This window comes from Panthera uncia, chromosome B4 (assembly GCF_023721935.1).
Source record: "Panthera uncia isolate 11264 chromosome B4, Puncia_PCG_1.0, whole genome shotgun sequence".
In the NCBI taxonomy this organism is placed as follows: Eukaryota; Metazoa; Chordata; class Mammalia; order Carnivora; family Felidae; genus Panthera; species Panthera uncia.
In genome coordinates this window covers 35,440,739-35,461,842 of record NC_064809.1, presented here as the reverse complement: position 1 = coordinate 35,461,842, position 21,104 = coordinate 35,440,739, and the positions used below count along the sequence as shown (strand labels likewise).

Genomic DNA, 21,104 nt, shown 5'->3' with positions numbered 1-21,104 from the left:
ATTCAGTTACCTCTCTTGTAACCATCCCTTCTGTATATCCATCCATACGTCCTTTTCTTTCACCTCATCCCCTATGACTGTGAATAGAGCTGTTTACCTTGAAATGAGGCTATTTTCTCTCCTTTAAGACTGTCAAATTAGTGAGTTTGTTAGCTCTCCCTATGCCTTTACTTGGCTGTGGAGAGATAGGGTAGTTATTCTGAAATCATGACCTGTGCTGAGCAGGGGCAACTTCCCTGAACAAATCTGCCCATCCCTCAGCTGCACTTCTGTTTCTCCATCTAGTCCAGCTATGTTCCTTATTATTCTTCATACCATCAGCTCTGTTCTCCTACAGAGAACAGTCCTAACATTGAAGGCAGAAAGGGAACTCGGTTGGTTTCCCTTACAGCTAGGCTTTCATAAGAATATTTTTGGTGGGTGTGAGGTTGTAGAACATCATCTCTGACAAACCTCATTCTGAGCTTCCACTGCCTGCTGGTCCCCTGAGCAGTGGTGGAGGCTGAAGCATTCTCTCCTTCCCTTGTGTTCACACACTTCCAGCTTGTGTTGCTTCGAGCATTCAGATTGAGTTGCTTTTGCGTTTGTGATTCTTGGCTCGAGTCCCTCTAGAAATCATATTACTACTCTGAGTTCAGGGAGGGCTGGAATAGCTACTAGGAACAGAATACATTATAATAACATTCAGCAGACAAAGCCAGAAAATTCTTGCCAGAGACCACCTTAGTATCCTTTACTTGGCCCATACTCCATCTTTTGAGAACTTTAAACAAAGTGAGATGCTACAGTATATGGTTTATGTGCCCTGCTATAAGGTCTGTATCATCACACAGTCTTGATTTTGAGATGCTTCACATTTTATCTTAAAAATCTCTTTGAGGGGCACCTGGGTGGCTCAGTCAGTTAAGCGCCTGACTCTTGGCTTCGGCTCAGGTCATGATCTCATGGTTCATAGGTTCAAGCCCCGCGTTGGGCCTGATGCCAGTGCAAAGTCTGCTTGGGATTCTTTCTCCCTCTCTCTCTGCCACTCCCCTGTTAGCACACTCTCTAAACAAATAAACAAACAAACAAACTTAGAGAAAAAAAAACTCTTTGGAAAGTTATCAGTGTCCCCCTCCCCCATCCAGGATTAGCATGCATTCCTTCCGTCTATACATACACCAGTCGTTTCTCAATTGCTAGTTATGTGCAGGGTATTTTGCTAGGCAGCATTGATATGTAAAAAAGAATCCATCAAGGAGTTTGAAGAAGAGCTGGGGAATTAAATAGCCAATTCTTGAAACTCAAGACAAAATTAATACTTCAGCAATATTTACCTCTGAAGAGAACAGAGAAGAACAGCAATATTTACCTCTACCTTCATAGAGAGAAGAGCCAGTTGAGCTCAATCATAAAGAATGAGTAAGACAGGGAAGAGAGGTGTGTAGGAGGGAAGATTATCCACATTCTAGAATGAGGGAACCACATCAAAGTAAAAGCAAAGACAAGAGCATATACCAGGAGGCTATTTGCACGTGGCAAGGCTATAACAGAGGATGAAATTGGGACAGTAGGATGGAGCCAGACTGTGGTTGCCATGCCAGAGAGACTGGCCTCCGTTTTGTAGGTAGGAAATCATTTAAGACGTTGGAAGAGGAGTAGGGAACCTAATCCAACATGTTTTTAGAAAGAGTGCTCTTAAAACCAGGGTTGATGTGCATGTGATGCTATTACAATAAGCAAAAGATCTAGGATAAGATAGCTTGTGTTGGGGTAGTGACCGTGAGATCAGCAAGGAAGAAACTAAACCAAAAGAAACATAGCCTGGAAAGGGCGTTAACAGGAATTTCCCAGAAGAAGAAAAGGCCAATAAATATATTTATGAATGTTTTGCCTCAATTTTTGGCTTCGCTATAAATGAAAAGAATTACAAAGAACTGCAAATGAAAATAGCCCTGTCATATCTGCAAGATCAGGGTGTGTGTGTGTGTGTGTGTGTGCATGTGTGTTGCCCCAGTATATTGAGTAGGTGGGGAAATGAGCACCCATATTTGTTGTCTGTGGGCTGAATATTAGTTCAGCTCTTCTGGAACAGTTTGGTAAGATGTCAAAAGCTTTAAAGAGGTGTATACCCTTTGATCCAGGAATTTAAAGAAAACGATCATAAATACGCAAAGACTTATGTACTAGCAAACTCAACATGTCACTATTTATAAAAAGAAAAAATTGAAAACAAACTAAATTTCTAATAATGGAATTATTTAAATTAAAATACATCAATAAATTTGATTACAATATGACCCATTTAAAAATTGTGTTTTAGGAGCACCTGGGTGGCTCAGTTGGTTGAGTGTCTGACTTCAGCTCAGGTCATGGCTTGGGGGTTTGAGCCCTGTGTCAGGCTCTGTGCTAATAGTTTAGAGCCTGGAGCCTGCTTTGGATTCTGTGTCTTCCTCTCTCTCTGTCCCTCCCTTGCTCACACTCTGTCTCTCTCTGTCTCTCAAAAATAAATATTTTTTAAAAATTTTTAATAAAAATACAAATTGTATTTTAGAAGAATTTATAATGACATGAAAAACTCCTTGTAGTAATTATTAAGTGAAAACAACAGTTTACTAAACAGTATGAACAGTACGAGTTGATGTATAAGTGGAACATTCACAAAGAAGTATTTATTAAGCATTTGAAAAATAGTCAAATTCAGGAGAGAAGGGAATTAGAATTATGTTGACATACCCTGATAATCCTTAAATTTAGGTCACATGAGGGTTCGTTTACTGTTTTCTTTTGTGTATGTGTGAAATTTTCTATGCTTAAAGTTGAACAAAACCCACAAAAACTTACCCCAAAAGAAATCATAAAATGGGCAAAGGAAGTAGATTGTGTCAATGCACTAAAGCACTTAGAATAATACCTGGTCCACAATAAATGTCCAGTAAGTTAGTTGCTGTTATTATTACCACTTTATAAATAAAGCTCAAGGAAAACAGTCTAAGCAGAGGACAAAAGACGAAGAACAGAGGAACGTCCCCTAAAACTCAGGTTTTGCATGTGTGGGAGGAAGCAGAAAGAAGAGGAACAGCAGCAAGACAGACAAGAAATATAGGGACAGGCAGAGAAGAGCCAGAAAGTCAAGTGGGAGAGAGATTTTAGAAGGAGGTGTTATCAGAACAAGTATCACAGAGGAGTTCAAGGATAAGACAGTTAAGACCACTGGATTGTGCTGTTAGGTAATCCTTGAGGTTTGGTTTGTTTGTTTTTTTATAACATGCATACAGAAACTACACAAATCATAAGTATGCAGCTCAATGAGTTTTTACACACTCCTATAATGAACACCTGAAAAAGCAGAAAGTTACCAGCACCTCAGAAATCTCTTGTCATGCCGCTACTCCACCCTCCACGGGTAACCTGACTTCTAACACTTCATTTTGCCTGTTTTTTAATTTTATATACCTGGAATCACAGAGTATGTGTCTAGCTTCTTTCATTCAATGTCATGTTTATGAAATGTGTCTATTATGATATACATATACGTTCATTCTCATTGCTGTATGATATTCCATTGTATGAATGAATATACCACAATTTATCACCTAGTTGTTGGTGGGCATTGAGGTTATTCCCAGATTTGGGCTGTTTTTCTGGGTCCCCTTGTCTGTTCCATTGGTCTGTTTGCCTGTTCTTGTGCCAATAGCAAGCTATGCTAATAACAGTAACATAGTTCATGTTCTTACACTTTGTTGTTTGAGATTGCTTTGGCTCTTCTTGGTTCTTTGCATTTCCACTTACGCCTTGAATTAGCTTGTCAGTTTACATGCACACATGCCAGAGTGTTTTATTTGGATTGAATTGAATCTGTAGATTAGTTTGGGCAGAATTAATTCTTTATACTATTGAGTCTTCTGATCCATGATCATATTGTATTCCTCCATTTAAGATATCTTTTATTTCTGTAAATAATGTTTTACAGTTTTCAGTGTGGGAGTCTTAGCTTAGTAACTTTTGAGAGAGCAGTTTCAGTGAATAGCAAAAACTAAATTCTTAGATGCTAAGGAGGAAAATAGGAAACAGAGGTAGCAAATATAGACTGTTCTTTTGAGATGTTTGGTAGTGAAAGAAAGAGAAAAATTGGGACTAGCTTGTGAGGGAAGCAGATTCCAAAGGTCATTTCAGGATGAGAGTGCCCTCTGAAGCCATGGTGAAAGACCAGGGGAGAAGGAGATTGGAAACACAGAGTTAATTGAAGGGACAGGGTCATAGAAGGGTGGCTACAGGGTACCTGGAAAATAGATTAGGAACAAGGAGTGTTGTGAGGTTGTTTTGAGGTATAGTGTGTTTCATGTCTGCATTACCTTAGTAACAATTTCCTCAGACTCACTGGTTGCTTATTCAGTGAATGGTACTAACCCATCATGAGTGCTGTGTTCTTGGTCACTAATGGCCCCAGACCCCATTCAGAATGTTTGGAGCAGCAAGACTTGTTGCCCTCATAGTCATCCCTAATCCACATTTTCAAATCCCTATTTCATTGAGCAAAGCATGTTATTTTATATTTTCTCATACCTATTCATCTATTACTACAATAATCTCTTCCTTCAGAGTATCTTCATCAAATTAAGGTTTAGTAGAATTGGGTTTTTCCACTCAATCTTGAGGTACCCAAGAGACTTGAGGAAGATTTTGTAGTGATATTTTATATATGGAGGGAAACGAGGGTGCTGAGATAAGGGATTTAATGCTTAAGTTGCAGCAGGAGCTTGCGGGATTCGTGGGAACAAATCCACTTTGCAGCTTTGTAGAAATTATTTTACGTTGGAAGTGTTTTTAAGTTTGTTGTTTGGTTTAGATGCAAAGCTTTCAATATGTACACAGAAAATTGCATCTTTCTATCTAGAGAGGGCATCGTGCAAACTTAGGTGCTGCATATAATTATGGTGTTTTAAGAAAGTAAACCAAGAAGACAGTATTTTTCACCTCAGTACTTGCAGTGGTGGAATTAGCCTGCCAATATTAGAAAGTAGAGAATAGGAAATAGAAGATCTTGTTGGATTACTCAGTCTTAATATCCACTAAGTTTGGATATGTAACTTTAACAAGGAAAGGAAAGAGGGGAGGGGAAAGGATTTAATTCCTAGCAGCTAGGGTGTAATAAGAATTTACGTTAAACCCCAAATATTACATGTTTGTACTTTTTGGGAAATTCTTTTCTGATGTTAGATCTAAAGGGGCCTTCTTTGGGGAGGAGGTGAGAGTTGAATAGGCAGGCATAGGGGCAGGGTGTGGGCAGGGGTAGAGGGAACAAGAAGAGTGAGATATCTGGTAAATTATACTTCAGAAGCTAGAACACACTTTTCCCAATTTATCCATAGGACCCACTACATACTGATACCGTATAAAAACTTCCTTTTTTAACATGTGATGTGTATGCTAAAGAAATATTTTAAAATAACAAGGTACTAATATATTTCAAGATTTGTTTTCACACCTGTGCTGTATAACACATCTGTCTACATTTTTAGTTTGATGGCTTCACATTGCCTTTCTTTCCTAAGTGGTCTTTTTTTTCTCTCACACATTCCTGTACTCCTTTGACTTCAGAATGACTAAAGCTTTGCATTTCAAAGTCAAAATAAAAAGCCTCATTTTAAATGTAATTCAGGTTTCACACAAAAAATTGATCTTTGAGATTTTTTTCAAGACAGGAAATTTTAGCATATATTGGATCAAGTGCCAATAAACTCTCTCCCTGCTCAGCCATGCCCACATCTAATACTGCTTTCAGATAAAATGCAAACCATGCATAATCCCTGGAGAATAGAGAAAGCTCCACCAGATGGAAAGCAACTCCAGCTAATGAAGGAACACTTCCTTCTCTAAACTCTTTTTTTCCTTCTCTGAACTATTTGATTCTTCTGATCCTCTTTTTAAACACCTTTTCCCAGGCAAACCATTCATTAGCCCTTGGAAAAAGCATAGCCTATAGTCTGCCTCTGTTTTTTTTTCCCCCTAATCTTTTTCTACCACTTCTACTTATGTTTTCTCCTCCACTGCTCAACCACTCCTCCAGCTTCTTGTGTACACCCTCCTGACATTTGTAGGTAATAATCGCATTCCCTTCGCTTAGTCTTCAGTTAGTTCAGGTCTACTACTTAGTTCTAATCCTGCCCCATAAAATGATCCTTTCAGCTTCTTAGTCATGCCTGCCATTTTCCTTTGAACTCATTCCAGTTTGTCTCCATTTTTCTGGTAATAAGGTGCCTGAAATGGAATGCAGTGCCCTAGGTGTGGCTTCACTGAAACCATGTAATAGAGTGAGGGTCCTCTGAGGGATAGTGCCCAAGCCTAGCCAGCCCAAGGACCTTTTGTCACCTTCAAAGAACTGGTACTGCTTCTGTCGAGACCCAGTAATTCCTGTATTCCTGAACTTCAGTGAACAGCCAAGTGCATTTCCTCCTCTGTGCCTCTGTGAATAGTTCATACTATTTCTCCAGACCCTCTTTCCTGCCCTCATCTCAACATCCACACTCTTCAAGAAACTTCCTCTTCCTTCTCTCCTTTTTTTCTGTCTTTGCAGTTTTATTTTGCTGTAATTCACAAACCATGCAATTCACCTATTTAAAGTATACAATTCAATAGGTTTAGTACATTCTCAGAATTGGACAACTGTCACCACATCAATTGTCAAACATTTTCATCATTCTAAAAAGAAACCCATATTTATTAGCAATCACTCCCAATTACCCCATCCCACCCCAGCCTTAGGCAGCCACTAATCTACTTTCTGACTCTGGATTTGCCGATTCTGGACATTTCATAAAAATGGAATCATACAGTATGTGGTCTTCTGTTGACTGGCTTATTTGACTCAGCATAGTGTTTTCATGGTTCATGTTATATACCATGTATCAGAACTAAATTCCTTTTCATTGGCAAAACAATCAATACTTTTTGAATGAATATTTTATACATTTCTATTTGCCCCTTTTCAGTCTTGGAATATCAGAATTACATGTTTAAAAACACATGCAGCTTTGAATATTTATATTATATCTTTTTATCCAAATTTCTTATAAAATTGATGCTGCTTGTGGTATTAAATAATACAGAAGTATATAGAGTAAACAAAATTAATTAAAGACCTAAATCTGAGACCTAAAACTGTAAAAATGCTAGGAGAAAACACAGGCAGTAATTTCTTTGGATTTTTGCCTTAGCAACATTTTTCTAGATTTGTCTCCTCAGGCAAGGGAAATAACATTAAAAATAAACTATTGGGATTACACCAAAATAAAAAGCTTTTGCACAATGAAGGAAACCGTCAACAAAACAAAAAGGTAATCTACTGAATAGGAGAAAATATTTGCAAAGGATACATCCAGTAAGAGGTTAATATCCAAAATATATAAAGAACTTGTACAACTCAACACCAAAATAATTAATTAATTAATTAATTAATTAAAATCTTATTAAAAATGGGCAGAGGACTAGACATTTTTCCAGAGAAGACATACAGGTGACCAACAGACATATGAAAAGGTGTTCAACATCACTGATCATTAGGGAAATGCAAATCAAAACCATGATGAGGTATCACCTCATACCTGTCAGAATGGTTAGAATCAAAAAGATAAGAAGTAACAAGTGTTGATGAGGCTATGGGGAAAAGAAGACCCTTGTGCACTCTTGGAAGTAATGTAATTGGTACAACGTGGAAACCAGTGTGGAGACTCCTCAAAAAAATTAAAAAGAAAAACACCATATGATTCAGTAATTCTACTAATGGCTGTTTACCCAAAGAAAATGAAAATACTAATTTGAAAAGATACATTCTTCCCTATGTTTATTCCAGCTTTATTTACCATAGCCAAATTATGGAAGCAATCCAAGTGTCTGTCAATAGATGAACTGATAAAGAAGATGTGATATGTGAGAGAGGGAGGGAGGAAGGGAGAGACGTATCTACACATACACATATATACAATGGAATATTACTCAACCGTAAAAAAGGAATGAAATCTTGCCATTTGCAACAATATGGATGGACCTAGAGGGCATTATGCTAAGTGAAATAAGTCAGAGAAAGACAAACACCATATGATTTCACTTATATGTGGAATCTAAAAAACAAAACAATTGAATAAACAAATAAAAAGCATAAACAGACCTATAAATACAGACAACAAACTGGTGGTTTTCAGAGAGGATGGGGATGGGTGACTGAGCAAAATGGATGAAGAGGAGTGGGAGATACAGGCTTTCAGTTATGGAATGAATAAGTCATGAGGATAAAAGGTACAGCATAGGAGAATATAGTCAGTGGTATAGTGATAGTGTTGTAATGGTGACAGATGGTAGCCACACTTGTGGTGAGCATAGCATAACATATAGGTATGTTCAGTCACTCTGTTGTACACCTGAAACTAATGTAATATTGTGTGTCAACTGTAATTTAAAAAAAAAAAGTATAGAGAGTAAAATTGAAAGTCCTTCCATCCCTTAGCAGTATCAAAGTACCCACTTCCCCAAATCTATACCAACACGGATTGTTAACAGTCTTTTGCTAGTGTGATAGGGGGAACAAAACTCTATCTTGTTTAATTTGTATCTCTTTAACTACTCATTAGTAATTATTAATACTCAGTGAGGTTGTGTATTTTTTATGTGCTTATTAGCCATTTGTTTTTCTTCAATGAGTTTTTTTGTTCATATCCTCTGCCCATTTTTCTATTATTAGGCTTCATAATACATTGATCCCAATCCTTTGTCTTTTTTTCCTTTATTTATTTTAATTTATGTTGAGGTATATTCTCTCTATACCCTCTTTGTTGAGAGTTGTTATAAATGGATGTTGAATTTTATCAAATCCTTTTTCTACATCTGTTGGGATGATCATATGACTTTTGGCCTTCATGTTGTTACTGTAGTTTATCACATTTTACTGATTTGCAGATGTTGAAGCATCCTTGCATCCTTAGAATAAATCCCACTTGATCATGGTGTACATCCTTTTAATGTAGTATTAAATGCAGTTTGCTAATATTTTATTGAGGATCTTGTATCTATGTTCATCAGCAGTATTGGCCACAACTTTCTTTGTGGTATCTTTTCTGATTTTGGTATCAGAGTAATATTGGCTTTGTAAAATGAGTCTGGCACTGTCCCTCCTCTTCTATTTTTTGGAAGAGTTTGAGAAGGATTGGTATTAATTCTTCTTTAAATGTTCGATAGAATTCACCAGTGAAGTCATTTGGTCCTGGGCTTTTGTTTGTTGGGAGGTTTTTGATTACTGATTCAGTTCCCTTGCTAAAAATCTGTTACAATTTTTTATTTCTTCATGATTCAGTTATGTAGGTTGTATGTTTCTAGGAATTTATGCATTTCTTCTAGGTTGTCCAGTTTGTTGGCATATAATTTTTTATAGTAATCTTTTTTGATTCTTTGTCTTTCTCTGGTACAGGTTATAACATCTCATCTTTAATTTCCAATTTTGAGTTCTCTTACTTTTTTTCTTGGTAAATTTAGCTAAAGTTTGGTCTGTCTTTTCAAAAAACCACCTCTTAGTTTCATTGATCTTTTCTATTGTCTTTTTAGTCTCTATTTCATTTCTATTGTTTTTTTAGTCTTTTTTGTTATTTTGTTCCTTCTGCTAACTTTGGGCTTAGTTCTTTTTCTAGTTCCTTGAGGTATAAAGTTAGGTTGTTTGAGATCTTTCTTGCTTCTTACTGTAGGCATCTGTCACTGAGTTTCCCTCTTAAGAACTGTTTTTACTGTAGCCCATAGATTTGGTATGTTGTATTTTCATTTTTGTCTCAAGTAATTTTTTTAAGTTTATTTATATATTTTGAGAGAGTGCGAGCAGGGGAGGGGAGAAAGAGAGGGAAAGAGAGAGAATTCCAAGCAGGCTCTGCCCTGTCAGCACAGAGCCTGATGCAGGGTTCAAACCCACAAACCGTGAGATCATGACCTGAGCCAAAACCAAGAGTCAGACGCTTAACCAACTAATCCACCCAGACGCTCCTCAAGTAATTTTTGATTTCTTTCTTGGCCCTTTGGTTTTTCAGTCACATGTTGTTTAATCTCCAAATATTTGTGAATTTTCCTGTTTTCACTTTGTAACATTTCTAGTTTCATATCATTGTGGTTGGAAAACATGCTTGATGTGATTTCAGTCTTAAATGTATTAAGATTTGTTTTGTGGCTTTCATATGATCTATCCTGGAGAATGTTTTGTGTGTACATGAGAAGAATATGAATTCACAGTATAATTTTTAAATTTAGATCTTTAGGTAATTTCAAATTTATGTTTATGTATGATATGAGCAGGAATCTGACCACAACTGGGCCCAGTTGACCTAATACAGTTAATTGATTTCAAATGCCTCCTGATCATATTCTAAATCCCATTGATCTAATTTCATCAGTACAATACTCTTCTAATTCGTGGCTTTTTACAGTATGTTTTGTAATCTGGTAAGCCAGTCCACACATTGTTTTTCTTCCTTTAAAATATTTTCTTGGTTCCTGTTGTATATTTATACATAGGGATAAATTTTAGAATTAGTTATCAGGCTCTGAAAGAGCCTTTGGGATTTGGTCTGAAACGTATTTATAGTATATTTTTAGGTGAAAACAAAATAAGCTCACAAATAATCTATATACTATCATTGCCATTTTGTTTCTAAAATTACACGTGTGTCTGTGTGTGTGTGTGTGTGTGTGTGTGTAATAAAACAAAGTCTCAAAGAATATATGACAAAATATGTAGCAGTGGTTATCTCCTGATGCTAATATTACAGTTGATTTTTTTTTCTTGGTGTTTTTGTTTTAAAATTTTTCTACAATGCATACATAATACTTTTTGAATTAGAAAAAAAAACCTGAAAATTTTTAAACTAAAATGAATCCATTAAGTAACTTCGTGATTATCTGCTTAGCAGAAGCCAAATTAGAAAAATATTTCATAGGAAGTGACTATGTGACTTGTAGAGAGTGAAGTGCAGATACCCGACTCAGAATATAAATCAAAGATGTTCAGAATATTCCTAGGAAGGACTGAGATGGGAAACTGAAGCAATACAACCTCACAACCTCCTCTGTTACTTTGTGTGATTGACTTCAGTTCTGTTCAAGAGATTTGAGAATAGTGGCCTTTTGACCTAGCAGTATTTCTGGATTATATTTTGTGCAGCTGTATTTAAAAGGCACTTTGCTTCTTTGGTTTCCCCATTTCAGAGATTCATATTCATATGACACAGTCAGACCTTGAGATGCGTCAAGACTTAGAGTAGTCTAAATCTGGTCCTTGCATGTCCTGGTATTCAGTCAACATTTAACAGAATAAAGATTGCAAAATCTGTTCCTAACTCTTTGATATATTTGAAGACGCAGCATGCTAATTCTTGGCTCACAGCATGTGGATTCTGTCAGCAGTGTAATTAAAAGTTGGTTCTTAAAAAAAAAAAAACAACTTGGTTCTATTTGCCTTTTAATCTACATGCTCTGTCTAGGTAATCTTACCTATTCAACAATAATTGTAACAACATCTAACATACATAATTTTCTGTGTGTCAGGCATTGTACTGCAGTTTATATAAGTAGCTCATTCAGTCCTTAAAACAGGGGCACCTGGGTGGCTCAATCTATTGAGCTGTCAGCACAGAGCCCGCCGCGGGGCTCAAACCCACAAACCATGAGATCATGACCTGAGCCGAAGTCAGATGCTTAACCGACTGAGCCATCCAGGTGCCCCCGTGTTAGCCCTCCTTAACTCTCACCTGGGCTTGCCACAAAACTTCTTTTAGCTTAGTGTTCCCTCCACTCAGGCTAACGTGTTTTTATCTTCACAGGTCTCTTCTAAAAAAATGAAGCTGACCATGTTACTACACTGTTTGAAAACTCTTGGACTTCCTTTTTGTGGGTGTTTCTTTCTTTGTTTTTTAACCAGATTCAATCTGAACTCCTTAGCTTTACAAACAGTGTGGCCCTGTCTGTGTCCTCATCTTCATTTTCTTTCTTTTATTTATTTTTAATTATTTTATTTTAATTTTATTTTTTTAATTTACATCCAAATTAGTTAGCATAATCAGCTTCATTTTGTCACTCTCTGCCCAGCCCCCTTACCTTATGCTCTAGCCATGCTGAGAAGCTCCCTCTTCCCCAAGGTCCCACACCCTTTCTTAGCCCTACACACCTGCCCTTGTTTCATGTGCTTGAAAGCCTCTTCTGCCTTTGACCTCCCAGCAAACTCCCGCTCAGCCTTCAAGATTCACACCACATATTGCCTTCAGTAGCATCTTCTCACACTCCTCCAGGATGCAAACAGCCCTATTATGCCTTCCACTACAGTGCATGTCTGAGCCTCGGCCATGGCCCCTACCATCCTGTGTTGTAATGATCTGTTTGTGTGTTTTCTTCCATTAACCCAAGTGGATCTTCAGGGAAAAGACCAGATCTGTTCCATCTTTCACCAAGTAGTAGGCCCTCAATAAATGTTGTTTTAATGCTTGAAGGAATGTCCAAGAGAGTGTTTGAAACAACAGGAAGTTAGAATTATATTTCTAAGCATCTTAAATGTTTCTCAAAATAATCTCTTTAGCTATATGAGCAGATAGTCTAATGTACTGAACAAAAGTGGTATATAGCAAATGGGGAAAGTCTTTTAAATTATAAGTTTCCCTAGGATGAGAACCATTACACAGGATTAAGATCCTACCTGAGGTCATGCATGTATCCCTTTCCCCATCCTGGACAGAGGTGTGACATTGGGACACAGTGGAGAGAATGTTCCACCTGGAATGAGGGGACTGGAGCTGGGGCTCCAGCTCCGCAGATTACTGGTGAACTAGTCACACCTTCACGAACAAACACTTGATGTTAACGTTTACACTTTCCTGGTTGTTAACGTTGATGCAGGAAGACTTCACATAGAAAGTGCCTCTCTTTTTTTTTTTTTTTTAATTTTCGGCTTTATTAAGGTTTAATTGACAAAATTGTGATCTATTAAGTGCAGATGTTGATTTGATAGACATTGTGAAGATTCCCACAGTTGAGGTAATACATCTGTCATCTCACATACTTCCTTTTTTCCCCTTATGAGAACACTTAAGTTCTACTCTCTTAGCAAATTTAATTCTACAGTATGATGTTATCAACTGTAGTCATCGTATTATACATTAGATCCTCAGACCTTATTCATGTTATAACTGAAAGTTTGTGCCCTTTTACCAACCTGCTCCATCTCCCCCACCCCCCAGCCCTTGATAGCAACCTGTGAGTTTGACTTTTTCCCCCCAGGTCCCACTTATAAGTGATACCATGCAGTATCTGCCTTTCTGTCTGGTTTATTTCACTTAGCACAAGGCCCTCCAGGTTCATCCATGTTGTTGGAAATGCAGTTTCTTTATTCATGGACAGTAATTCTTAACCCAGTGCAAACAGGGTAATTTTATTTTATCTGAAATCCATCTTTTCTTTCCCTTTCAGCTTCAGAATGAGCTAGAAAAAGGTGAACGGGACAATGCAGAACTGCAGGAGTTTGCCAATGCCATTCTCCAGCAGATAGCAGATCATTGCCCCGACATCCTGGAGCAAGTGGTCAATGCATTGGAAGAGTCATCCTGACCCTGCTTTATGGGGAGTAGCCAGCCCAGCAGCCTGCTATAGTAAATCCAGGTGCCAAGAAAGAAGAGCTGGAAGGAACAGGCTCCCAGGAGCTTCTGGCACCCAACAAACACTACAAACTGTATCCCATCTTGGTTGGTCCTTCAAGTATGATTCCAGCATCCTTTCTACAGCTCTCATCTTAACTCTGCCTTTCTACTTTGGATATTGTCTCTACACTAATTTTCTTGATGTCCAGGGTAGGTAAGTGGCCAAGTTTCCGTGAAGAACTGCCATCTGGTCATCAACAGTGGAGGACTGTGGAAGCTGGTGGTTCTGCCCTTACAGTGGGACATGGAGTAGGTAGCCTGTTTACCCTCTGTCCTTGACATGAGAACTAAATCTGGAATCTCCTTGGAGTTCAACATATTGAAAGAAACTTCCCAATGGACCAGAGAGCTGAGTGTTCTAATATCACAACAGGTGCTTTCTCCTAAAAGGGTTAAAAAAAAAAATCTTAAAAAGAGAGAGGGGGAAAAGAGAGAACAGGGACAAAGAGAAACTGACTCTTCTTACTGTTTCTTTTGCTCACTTTCACATGTAATGTTTTATGCAGGGGAGCTGCAAGCAGGCCTCATGAGGGCTTAGTGAACACTAATACCAAAAGTTTGGAGTCTTCACCCAGTCCTGTCTGTCTCACATCCTTGCTCTTCTCAACCAGTTAATAAGAAGATGGTGTGAACAGTTCTCCCCCGATCCCTCTTGTTTAAGACCTTTGACCTTATTATACTTAATCTGTCAGATTATACGTCTCAGTCTGAAAGAGAAGAGGGGTTTGACACGAACCTTGCCATCAACCACCTGCTGCTCTGCTTCTGTAGAAGATGACCACTCCTTGGGCCCAGGCTGGTTTCTCCTAAACATCTCCCTCATCAGCATTCTAGTCCCCTGAGCCCCTAAAGAATGCTTCTGCCTTCCCACCATCCATGTTCTATGTATGCTCTTGCGGCCCAGCGGTTGCTGAAGTTTATGACCCACCTTCTACCCTTTTAACTTTACTCTTGATGTGCACTCCCATAACCATAGCCTCGTGCATTGTCTGGAACCTCCCTTCTGGCACAAATGAATGTTTCTCATCCCACACACATTCCTTCCTCCATTCTTTCATTCAAATAGTATGTATGAAATGCCTACTATGTGCAAGTCACTGTTAGGTACCCATCCTTGAAAAAAAGTCTCTTTTTAGTGAGGGAGAAATGTAAAGGACTCTGAGACATACCTTGTTTGAGTCAAAGCAGTATAAGGTATACCTATCTTCTCCCTACTCCTTCTGAGTAGAAGTTATCTTTTTCATAAAAAAATCTTTTACAGATGAGCATTTCTCACTATAATGTAATTGATGAGTTCAGGGGCAGGGAGCTGAGTCACTTACTTGCCTGCAGGATCTTATTTGGTGGTTCAGGATTTTTATTTGTCGTCGTTACCCTGCAAGAGTATAGTGTTTAGGGGGGCTGCAGTAGTAGATAGTGTTTTCTTCACACATCTGTGTACACCACGTGGAACTTGGCCAGCTCCATGTTGCGGATCAAAAAATTGACCCTAAAGTTGCAAATCAAGTTGAAGGTATTGGCATTTTGAGGGGCATTTTTCCCAGGCTTAGACAATGACAGTCATAAATAAATAATCAGGCACCAAGAAAGAGACCACTTAACCCAAATGTAGCCTTTAACCACCTCTCCAGCCAGACGCCCACCAGATACTCACATCTTCTGATAAGAGTTGCTGGGCTAAATGCTTTTGTCTTGCATTTTGTCCTTTCCCCCTCCCCAGTTACTCACCCAAAGAATGATGCTGCCTGTAAAGTCATCACAAGCCTTCAGTCCAGTATCTTCCCACCAGCAGCTCTTGACTGTCCCATTAACTTATATGGTCATATCTCCAGCTGCCCTGATTCCCTGCTGTAAAACAGCCTCTCCTATGAGAAGCTGTAGACTGTTTCTTATCAAAGGTTTAAGTGGACTCTGCTCATAAACTTCTTACTGAGATGCTTCCTGATAGCCAGGCTGGCCAGAAGCAGGGGAAGTGGGAGATATAGGGGTAAGATAGTAAGTGGTGGTCGTTTGTGGTCAATCACCTCAATTCCATGTATTTATTGCACTGCCCATAAATCATGTAGATAGCCCCCAGTATTTTAAGCCTGGTGTATTAGCATCTCACTTTATCTACCATAATGCAAGGAACCGAGGTATGATAATAGCCTTCACAGGACTACGGCAGAACAGAGAAGGCAGGAGAAGAGGCCATCCACAAAGAAGTGGCCTGGTTCTGGCTGACTGTTCTCTAGCAGCTTTGGCAAGGGAAGGCATCAGCAGGTCTCCCTGGGTCCTGCTCATTCTGTCTTTGCTGTCAAATACAATACCTGTCACTTTTGCCCACTCGGTGCATGACTCTCACTGCACTTCCTTTCTTCCCCTTTTCATTTCAAGCCTTCTTGTTGCTTCTTCTCCAAAACTTTATTGAAGTCCTCTGGACAATACTTCTAGTAAGAAAAATATCTGGGGCAAATATTATCTGTGTGGTCTCTGTGAACCGTAGCAGGGATCTCCTTGATTTCTCTTGGGTGGTCATTCTAGCATCTCAAATGGTTCTGGGGACTGTTTGGTTCTAGATGAAAGTAGGTTCTGGCTAAACTTTAGTAGTAAACGTGACCTGACTGTATGTTATAGGGACAAAATTAATACAGTGTCCAGCACTTAGAGTATCTTCTTGAGTTGAGATAACTCATTGAGCCAACTTTTACTAAATGCACTATTCCCATCACACAAAGACTTATCATTGCATGACACTCTTCTGATGTTCATGGTTTCACTAGGTCACTCAACTGCTGCCGAAGGTCTAGAGCCTTGAAAGCTCATTGCACATTGCCTATTATGTTCACCAAACTCATCCATTCCATTGGCAAGTCTAGTTACCCCTTAGCACCTAAAGATCTGTACCCCAAATCAAGGTCATCACGAAAGGGGACAAGATGAAGAAGAGTGAGTGGAATCCAATGTGGGGCTGAAGAAATACAATGTGATTTTCTCATCTTTTCATATACCTCTATTCCAGGTACTCATTGAGTTCTTGATGAAGTATCTGAATTGAGATTTACAAGGACTTGGATACTATTTGAAATGGAAAAGATTTTAAATAGGCTTTAATATATTAAGAAATATGAATGGGAATCCCTAAATCCATCTCAGCTCTAACCTTTAACCTAGTACCTTATAACCTAACAAAGATCAAAGTGCTTCCCTCTCTCTTCCTTACAGTTGGTCTTTAGAAATATTAGTGAAGCAAACTGGACCCAAGACTGCCTTTGGTGTCAGTAGTAGCAGTGGGACTTGACACCTTTTGTCAATAAAAGTCTGTTTGGTTTTCCACGGGAGCTCATTGGCTCACCCACTCCCCAGAGAGAAGAGGAAGTCATTACAAAGTTTTATTAGTCATCCCTCCCCTGTGACATTCAGGATTGGCATTTGGATTTGCTGCTGATCCCAGAACCATCCTGCCCTCCCCTTTGACCCCAGCAGTGAAGCATAGGCCCGCTGGCTCCCCTCTCGGGGGTTTTGAGGAAAGAGCAAATCAAGGAATATGTTGTCGCATAGAATGTGACCCTCACGTGGCACTTCCTAAGTTACCATGGGCCCTGTGTCAGCAATATCAGTAACTCCCACGTCTGCCTCCCCAGCCTCATGTCCCTCCTGCAGGAGTTCAGAACTGGAGAAGCAGGTAAGGAGACAGTAGATGTGGTGTGGATGCTACCCTTTGCAAGCCTGCAAGGCCGACCCCTCCATCACTGCCAGTCCCTGGGCTTCTCAGAACAGCGACTTGAACTGGTCAAAGACATGTTCTAAAAAGAATCTGGCATTTTCCCCATGCGGACTAGGGGAATGTTTGGGCAAAAACACACACACACATTACAGGGAAATCCTTCTGAACAAAATGGCTGTCTTTATTTACTCTTTTTAAGCAAAAACTGTTTCCAAACTTTTTAGTGTCAAAACTGTAACCAAGCGTCTCCTGATTTCTTCCAACGTGTTTGGTGAGTGCTGTGACCCTATTGTAGGTATTTCTTCTGACTCTTTTGGGGGAAAGGTGGTTTTAGGGATTGATTTTGGGGGGAGCGGATTTTTGTCCCATCCCACCTCCTCTTTGTTTCTCTGCTTGTCGATATTGTCTGTGTGGCTCAGAGCATTGGGGCAGTTACATTGTGTCCATTGTTGAGATTATTAAGATATTAAAAAGTAGTTTGTAGAACTGAAAAGTTAAAGAGCTGTGTTTTTAAAAATGCAAAATGATATCATGTTAATAAAGGAATTCAAGCTATGGGGCAGCCCAACTCCTCCCCCTCCTCCCAAGTTGGCTTAGGTGGCACCTGGGCTAGCCACTTGGGAAACACAATGATCACACTCTAGGTAGGGGACTGCCTGAGTGAAAGAGATAACTGCTGCGTAAAAGGAATTGGAATCTGGGGCTCAGAGAGTCCCCACTGTGCCAGAGATTTCCTATACATCCTCAGGACCCCTGGGTAGAGGTTTCAAATTTTGTGACCCCATAACCACCCTCAAACCCACATTGGTCCCAGCTCAGTGTGCCTAATACTGTGTGGTAACCTAGGCTTGACTCGGAAGCGCCACACCCGGCAGCCCTGTACAGGCCACAGAACCTCTTTCCTGCCCACTTGGTGCTATATCATCCAGTGACTCATCCACTACGGGCCAAGCAGTGGCCAGCCTGGAGCCTGCAATCCAGGTGAATGAATTGTACTCAGATCTCAGTTCCTTCTGGCTTCAGTCCCTAGATTCCTTCCCTTTAAGCTTTTTAGACCCTACATCTCCCAGGCCCAGGCTGTCTCTCTTGGCCCTAGAGATGCCCTGATCAGGAAAGGACGGGAACCCTGCTGAAGCCAGAGCATTCGCCCCGGGCCAGAACAAGCGCTCTGAGCCCAGCCCTTCTTTCCACACCGCACCAGTATTGCATTCACGCTCCAATGCAGCCAGACCTACCTGAGGGCAACACACCATCCGTTCTGGCCTGTCTGCCCACGCAGGACTAGCCGACTAGCCCAGGAACCTGCTGAGCACACCGTGATGTCCAGGATGGGGACTCGGGGGTCTCTCTGGGACTCGCCCCCTCTGCTTTGGAAGAGGGGAGCTGCACTTTAGTGAGGAGCTGAGGAGCACTGGGCACTGACTCCTAGCTTGAGTTCCTTTTGGTGACAGTAGCAGCCGCAATGATGGTGTCTGTGATGCAGATGCACCTGCTGCCTTCAACTGTGTGTGTGTGTGTGTGCGCGTGCGTGTGTGTTTGCGTGTGTGTGTGATGGCCAGAGTCATGTTACTGACAGGATAATGACATTACAAAGAAATTGTGTTATAGTCAACTTTGCCTTGATAATTATTGTAAACACTTTGTCCATTTTTTCTTTTTTATTCACAAACTAAATCCATCAGGAAATTATAAAGTTATTTAAAAATTGTGTGCTGTGTCTTTCTTTGAGTCTCATTTAGTCTGATTATCCAAGTGAGATTAGTCCTCAAATGCCAGAAAAGCAGGGAGAAGCCAGTGGTCTCCCAGAGATTAACGCTTTGGTAAGTAAGCCAAGAACCAGTGGGGCTCCGGGTTAAGGTGGGGCCGGAGGAGCCCAAGGCTGGCTCAGTCCTGAAGGGCCTGGCGGGGTGATGCCCCCAAATGAGTAGGCCTCCTTCAGGCTCCCATCTGAACTCTGGATTGGCAGCCCCTGAGTTCCTTTTTTTTTTTTAATTAAAAAAAATTTTGTTTTAATGTTTATTTTTGAGAGTGAGAGAGAATGTGAGCGGGAGAGGCACAGAGAGAGAGGGAGACACAGAATCTGAAGCAGGCTCCAGGCTCAGCTGTCAGCACAGAGCCTGCCGTGGGGCTCTTAACCCATGAACCGCAAGATCATGACCTGAGCCGAAGGCAGATGCTCAACCAACTGAGCCACCCAGGAGCCCCCTGAATTGCTTTTCAAAGTCAATTTCCACCTTCCTTTCTCCCTTACATGCTAGGCCCTGAGCCAGTTTCCCCGTTCCGCATCTAACTGCGTTTCCAGAGCTTGTACTCAGGTGAAGGAGCAGCCATGGCATAGCTGAGGTGGTTTCATTCAGGACTGGGACTAAGGGGGCGCCCAGGCGGCTCCGTCAGTTGAGCGTCTGACTCTTGATTTTGGCTCAGGTCATGATCTCATGGTTCGTGGAATCAATCCCCCGAGTCAGGCTCTGTGCTGACAGAGGGGAGCCTACTGAGGATCTTTCTCATTCTCTCTCTCTCTCTCTCTCTCTCTCTCTCTCTCTCTCTCTCTCTCTTTCCCTCCCCTGCTCATGCTCACTTGCCCTCTCTAAATAAATGAACTTTTTTTTTTAACTGGGACTCGGGCTTCACAGGGGTGCATCTGATGTATTAGCTCAGGGATGTGGGGTTTGTAGGAACCAACAGAAAGTACCAATACCAAGAGTCAAGGAGCTAGAGAACCTGTGTTTGAAAATTCCCCAGCTTTGGTATTTGTCTTGGACTTACGCTCAATAAGAAGTTGCTCTGGGGGACTTCTTTGTGAGAATTCGCTTTCTACTTAGCTCCGTTTCTGCGTCTACTCCAGAAGGGAATCAACCTGCTCGCTGCATGCACTCCCTCTCCCATGAAGACTGCTGCCCACTGTGCTCTGGCACTTGGGAATTGGACAGGAGAGTCAGACGTCGCCCCTCCTGGCAGGTTCTCCCAGCACCTGGGCTCTAGCCCTGCCTGCCTCCAGCTGGCACAGCTGCTGAGAAGTCCCACCAGGTGGAGGAGCACCTGGGAGGCCGTGCTATTTGCAGGACTGGAAACCTGATGTTGCTCGTCATTTCGTCACAAAGCAGGAGTGATTCCACTTGCAGAACGTGTATCATACTGCAGGATATAAAATCCCAACCGCCAGCAGATGTGTCCACAGGAAGCTGTCAGATTACACTGGTCAGCTGTTTCCAGGGTTTTCCATTAATCTTATTTCACTATTTGTTTATTCACTCTGCGGTCTACCAGCACTCAGTTGCAGACAAATGGACACAGAGACCACAAGGTTTAAGGAAAATATGTGAGAAGAGAACTTGCAATTGAGAATTCCATGCATTAACTTGTTTTTTTTTTTTTCTCTGAATTGGGAAAAGACTGCTATTATTTGATTTTTGAGGTGGAATGTCCCAGGCTGGCTCAAAGATGATTAAGAACTAGCTAGATCCGGGGGTGAGGGAGTGTTCTGAGCTGGTTTGAGATCCACGAGCTTTCCCAGATGTCCTGGAAAAAGCCCTGGTTTCCCAGCCTGGAGCCCTTGGCTGCCCCTTGATCTCTCACCCTCTTTTCAACCTTCCCCTTGAAAATAAGGCCGCCTTCATCGAGGTCACAAGCCACAGCCATAATGAGGATAATATATGATTATGTGTTTCCCTTTTGAAAGCTCCTTTAAGAGTGTAAAGCATAAAATT

The 21,104-nt window shown here is 40.6% G+C and overlaps 1 protein-coding gene across 5 annotated transcripts in view; it reads left to right on the top strand.

Moving 5' to 3' along the window:
• The window catches only part of ERC1 (ELKS/RAB6-interacting/CAST family member 1), a 511,095-nt gene extending 491,822 nt beyond the window's left edge, over nucleotides 1-19,273 (top strand). For 4 of the 5 annotated variants that reach the window (XM_049627029.1, XM_049627031.1, XM_049627028.1 and 1 more), the window contains one exon: nucleotides 13,465-19,269. In XM_049627029.1, the coding sequence (XP_049482986.1) occupies nucleotides 13,465-13,602 (138 nt within the window). In that variant the 3' untranslated portion in view covers nucleotides 13,603-19,269. Of the gene's footprint in view, nucleotides 1-13,464 lie in introns of all 5 variants that reach the window. The other variant, XM_049627032.1, reaches the window with a different exon arrangement.
• Nucleotides 19,274-21,104: the final 1,831 nt, after the last annotated feature.